This window comes from Mustela nivalis (assembly GCF_964662115.1).
Source record: "Mustela nivalis genome assembly, chromosome: X".
Taxonomy (NCBI): domain Eukaryota; kingdom Metazoa; phylum Chordata; class Mammalia; order Carnivora; family Mustelidae; genus Mustela; species Mustela nivalis.
In genome coordinates, this window is record NC_139040.1 from 4,553,626 (window position 1) to 4,559,625 (window position 6,000).

At 46.3% G+C, this 6,000-nt stretch overlaps 1 protein-coding gene across 3 annotated transcripts in view; it reads left to right on the forward strand.

The window, feature by feature from the left end:
- IDS (iduronate 2-sulfatase) overlaps positions 1–5,060 on the forward strand; it is a 49,837-nt gene extending 44,777 nt beyond the window's left edge. For 2 of the 3 annotated variants that reach the window (XM_082716701.1, XM_082716699.1), the window contains exon 9: positions 488–5,060. In XM_082716701.1, coding sequence (XP_082572827.1) covers positions 488–960 — 473 coding nt within the window. In that variant the 3' untranslated portion in view covers positions 961–5,060. The remainder of the gene's footprint in view (positions 1–487) is intronic. The other variant, XM_082716700.1, reaches the window with a different exon arrangement.
- Positions 5,061–6,000: the final 940 nt, after the last annotated feature.

Consider the following 6,000-nt stretch of genomic DNA (forward strand, 5'->3'; position numbering starts at 1 on the left):
CAGTGGGCACGGCTGCATGGCACCGTGGATGTTTGTGGTGCTACTGAACAGGACGCTACGGGATGGTTAAGACGGTGAATGTGCTGTTGTTTGCAACCTCCCATGGTCTCAAGGGGATATGCTGACATCCAGAAGGGAGTCCCTGCAGGGTGGGACCGCTGAGACTCCCAATATCCTGTCCCCCCAACCGAGTTTTACCCAAAAGATAGGGCTTCTGTTGGTGATCCTTGCCAGAATCAGTGATTACACGGGTGGTTCCCAAATTACACGTAGTTTTTACAAGTGCCAACTGGCTGCAGGCATCTTCATTTTGCATACTCCTGTGGGGGGAGGTGCCGAGTTGGCGTTGTTCCTGAACTCATGGGCCCAAAATAAACGCAGAAGGAGAAAAGAACCAGTGGAGCCCAGATGCGCTCCCTTCCTTAGTCTGTGAGCTGTGCAGGCTTCTGTACAGTAGTGCATTCAGCTGGATCGGTTCCCGTTTCAGGCCGGCAAGTCACGGACCTCGTGGAACTTCTGTCTCTCTTCCCCACGCTCGCGGGACTTGCAGGACTGCACGTGCCGCCTCGCTGTCCTGTTCCCTCATTTCGTGTGGCGCAGTGCCGAGAAGGCCAGAGCCTTGTGAAGTATTTCCGATTCCAGGACCTGGACGAGGACCAGTACCTTCCTGGTAATCCCCGTGAGTCTATTGCCTATAGCCAGTACCCCCGGCCTGCAGACTCTCCCCAGTGGAATTCTGACAAGCCGAGCTTAAAAGATATAAAGGTCATGGGCTATTCCATACGCACAATAGACTATCGGTACACTGTGTGGGTTGGTTTCAATCCCCGTGAGTTTCTGGCTAACTTTTCCGACGTCCACGCAGGGGAACTGTATTTTGTTGATTCTGACCCTTTGCAGGACCACAACATGTATAATGACTCCCGGGGCAGAGACCTCCTCCAATCACTGATGCCATGACCCCGGCCAGCCGGGGAGGAGGGCAGCTGTCACATGCTCCCTTGCAGCTGGGGAGAGGAGGCATTAGAGCTGGTCACTTGGTGATCATCCATACTATTAGGAGCAACCCAAGGGGTAGGCACGCAAAGCATATGCCCCCAGCTTGACCCAAGAATATGTGATCGCCTAACGTTTTGATTCTTTATTAATTTGAGTCTTTATTAATATCCACTTGATAATTGGACTGGGGCTAGGCTGAACCGTTCTTTCCTTTTTGGGGCAATCACGGCCTGTTTATTGAGTGGATAAGTGTAAAGGGAACAACCGAAATCTGTCATGCTTTTATCCATTGAGCCCATAATAACCAAACACAACACTGTACTCAAGAAATACTGTTAATTACCTCTGGAATCTAGTGCATTTCAAAAAGTAACCATATGTCACATTAGGTTTCACACAAAGTCCCTGGTTCTTTTGTTTATAATTTAATAATATATTTAACCAAATATATTCAAAGTATTATATCAGTATTTCAGGTTTCAGGTTTGTAAAATGTGAAGTTAAATAATAATGCTAGGCGCTAAGGCCTGAAAGTCTTATCTTCAACTTTTGTTAATAAGATTGTGAGTTTTCCAAAATCCAAAGATAAAATATGCATGAAGCGACTAATGTAGAATTTCTGCATCAAATAAATGATGCTAAGTCAACTAGAGGCATGAGATATTTGGGAAATTTAGTTAGAAATGTTCAGGAACTTCTGGCCCAAACAGTAATTTGTTAGCAAGTAATATGACCATTAAACTCCAAGATCACCTCTTGAAAGGCCCTGTTATTCACGGTGGAAAACATTTAAAGGTGTAACTGTATCCACGAATCAAGTAATTCAAAACTGTTGTGTTCTCCTTTTTCAGGAATGGTTGGTTGCAGGTATACATTTATCCAGGAGGCAGGAAATAATCTACTTTGAATAGCTGGTTAAAGACAACATTAATTTTACTAAATTCTGAATTATTTTGAGAATTGTGAAAACTTCACTTAATATATTAGGTAATTTCTAATCCCCCAGAACATAGTTCTGTATTCCCTAAATATGAAAGTAACCAGAAAGGCAGGTGGTAATTATAATAAGCTTAGCCTACATCATCTTTAAAAAGGATGGGATAATCACAACTCATATTTGTAACACGTGGAAGTTGATCAGTTATCAGCCCTCATCAGCGGAGTCAGCCACATTCTAAATAAACATCTTACACTGTCCTGTATCAAAGTGAGTAATTTCTAGTAATTCTCTTTACAAGTGCTTCAGTGTTTAAAGGTAAATGTTTGTGAAAGAATACTTATGTGTATTGTAACAAAAAAGGCAAGATATTATTGTAAAAGAAGACTTCAAATCAGTCATTTTGATCAGTGCTTTTTTTTTAATTAATTAGTTCACAACAGAGGCATATATGGTAGCACAACGATCTCCTAAGTGATTAAGTGACTTAGTGTCTTGGCCACAGCAGTTTCTAGTTGAAGAGTGAAGGGCCCTATTCATCTCTCCTGATCCTGAGGCTCATCTTTCTTCTGGAAGTCTTGGCTTATACTAGTAGATGGGGTCCCTGGGCCTTTTATTTCTCCTTTTCATCCTCTTTATCGGTCTCATCACTTCCACTAAGACTTTTATAATCTGGTCTGGAAATTCCTCATGCCATCTTTTCAGCGTGTTGAGCTTTATCTCCTACTCCCTGGTTAAGATGAGAAGTTTTAACACGGGCTTTTCTTTCACGTGCGTCTGTTGGCCGCAGTGCGTACACTTTGTCCTGGTTCACTTCCTGAAGCACAGTTTTATCAAAAATGTCCCAGTTCTGCTCTTGCTGAAGTTGAAAACTGACCTGCGTCAGAGTAGAGGGAAGTGACAGCTACGTTGGGGGTGCGGCTGCCGTTTTGGCAGTAATTTGTCTGCCCGTGTGACCAGAGCCGCATCTGGAGCTTTTGTGTGTCCCTCTGTCTCTGCTGGAAGTCCTTCTGTCTCCTCTTTTCTGTGCGAGGACCCAGTGTCCGAGCTGATTCTGCTGCGGCGGCTGCTCTCAGCCTCCCTTCAGTCTCTCTCCCGTTAGAAGCAAAGGCTGAGTTGCCCGCGGGGTGGCTGCTTTCCCCATCGGCTCACAGGTTATGCGTGTTCACTGTTTTTGACCCTGAACGCAATGTAGAGCCACATTGTCTTCCCTTCTGCCCGTCTCCCACACATGTTGGAATGCACAGCCACTTTCTGGTTTTCAGGCGTCAAAGCTGACCACGCTCCTTCTCTGGCCTCAGCCTGGAGTGAGCACATCTCTATGGTTCCACACAGCCTTTCTTGGCCCGCCGAGCTGGACGTGTGTTCCTCATGGTCCCCTGGGCACTCCCTTGTTATAAAGCCCATTTCACTCCGGCAGTGGTTCTTGCATACAGTTCAGAGGAAACCAGAACTCGCGAGCGCAGAAATTTTGTGTGTCCCTGTTTCAGTGGCCCCCAAGCAGGAGGATGAGCCAGAGCCGTGCAGGGCCCCCGCCCGCAGACTTGCCGCATCCTCGCGGCTGGGGTGGGGCCTGAGAATGTGCATTTCCTGCAGATCACGCTGCTCTCCTGAGACCACACTTTGAGAATCACTGCCCCTGGGTACGTGCTGTCCAGTGGCCACTGGGCACATGCAACCATTTAAATGAATTCAAATGAAATAAGCGGTTCCAAAGCAGAATCTCAGTGAGGCTTGTCATATTTCAAGTGCTCATCAGCCTGACATGGTTAGCAGCCGCCATCCTGGAGAGCACAGATCTAGAACCTTCCCATTGTGGTAGAAAGTGGAACGGAGCTGCCCTACACTCACTCTGAATGGAAGCCGGGTCTACCCAGCGATGGGCAGGTTCCTCCTGGGGGCTAATTGTCCACCCTGGGTGTGCATGCAAAGGCTGTTGGTTTGAGGCACACCACAGGGAATGCCCTCTGGCCCTCGGCGCTCCCCCTCCAGTGCCATAGCCATCACCAGCCCTCTCACCACCTTCCTGCCTAGCTTGCCCCCCCTCCTCTTTCCTCCCTCGCTCCTGAAGAATCCACGTGTCTTCCTGAACTCCCTCTTAGACCCCGCCCTCTGCGAACACCGCCAGTGCCTACTACGGGGTCCACACCGACCTTCGCTGAGCAGTCAGAGTCTTCCCTGGCTCCACAAAGCCCCTTTCCTCGGCAGACCAGTGTGCACACTGGTCCCTGACTCTTCCTTGCCGATCCCTGCCTCCCTGCACCCCACCCCCAGCTTCTCCCCTTCCCCCTCTGTTCATGACCATTCTTCACGCCCACTCCCCCGCCCCTGCCATCTCCAAGAGGCTGCGCTCTGTGACTCTAGGCCGTGGCGTGGCATGGCGTGGCGTGAACTGACCAGGAACATCGCTGAAGAGTCTTGTGACCACTTTGAAAAAAGGTATCCCCTTCTGAGCACAAAAGTAAAGTGTTAATCATAGAAAAACCAGAAAACAGAAATGTACTAAAAGGCAAGAAAATGCACCAGTACTTTGCCCCAAGATGGTCACTTAATATCTTGCCTTCTTTGGGCTATGAATTTTTTTACATTGCTGTGATCATCCTATGTGTTTTATCTTCCAGTTTTATATTCTTTTTATCACTAAATATTATATGTGGTTACTAAAATTTCTGCAACGATGCTTTATACTGGTGGTGATGTATTTTCTTGTGTAACTTTTTTCATAACTAACCTAACCTTCTTTCATTGAAAATTCAGCTTATTTCCAAAATTTCGGTATTGTAAATAATGCTGTGATGAACAACTTTGCAAATGAAATGTTTTTATGTATTTCAAATTACTCCCTTGGGCTTGTCTCTTGGTGCCAAATTGTTAAAAGCTTCTTTATTTGGCCCTTCTCCCCACTCTCCTGCAGCTTAGGGTGGTAAAACTAGAAATAAAGCAAACAAATATATAAAACAGGTGAAAGTGGTATCCTGTTTGAGCTTGTAACTCTCTGCTTATCCGTGACCTTGATCATTGTTCTCTTTGTAAAACTGTTGGGTGTTTGTATTTCCAGTCCTGTGAATTTGCCTTTAAATTTTGGTTATTGGTTTCACTTTTTAAAATAAACAAATTTCTCTTTTCCTGTCTGATTTTTTTTTTTTCCCGTTAAACATAGAGACCCTTCCCCATCTGGAGATTGAACAATATTAATTTTCTTTTGCTGTTTTTGTGGTTCGGTTTTATACTTCATCGGCCCCGTCTCTTCAGCCATTAGCAGAGTACTGTATGCTCATATAAAATGTGGAAGATGGGGAAAATGGTGAGGGTGAAAAGCAGAGCACCTTCCAGAATACAGCCATTGTGACAGTCTTGCATTTCTCTCTGCTGTTTTTCCTGCCCACATACATATGTAGCCATAAGGACATTTGTGTCTTTACATAGATGAAATCTATCACATCCAATCCTGTATCCTGCTTCTGTGATCTAAAATAACATTACCGAGGTGCCTGGGGGGCCCACTCGGTGGAGCGTCTGACTCTTAATTTTGGCTCAGGTCGTAATCTTGGGATCGGGCTCCGTGCTCAGCCCAGAGTCTGCCTGTCCCTCTCCTCTGCTCTTCCCCCCTCCCTGCTGCGTGGGAGGCATAAGGGAGGTCGGCTTTTTGCCACCATTCAGAGAAATCTCGCCCTCTGTAGCCAGGGTGAGTCTTCTCAAGCCACCTTGCTCATCTCAACACACACTCCAACATTTTTAAGTGATTAAGGCTGAGCATATACTCCAAAATAATTAGAAGCAGAGATTGGGATGGGGAACTGTGTGCCCATGTTCACAGCAGCATTATTCACAATAGCCAAAAGGTAGAAGCAACCCAGGTGTCTGTTGCAGGGGGCGGGGGGTGAATGGAGAGACCACATGTGGTCTGTACAATGGAGCATTCCTCAGTCTTCAAAAGGAAGGAAACTGACGTGTGCTACAACATGGATGGCCCTTGAAGATACTGCTCTAGGTAAAGGCAAGCAGACAGAAACTGATGAGTACTGCGTGACTCCACTTCGATGAGTTTCCTACAGTGGTCTAAT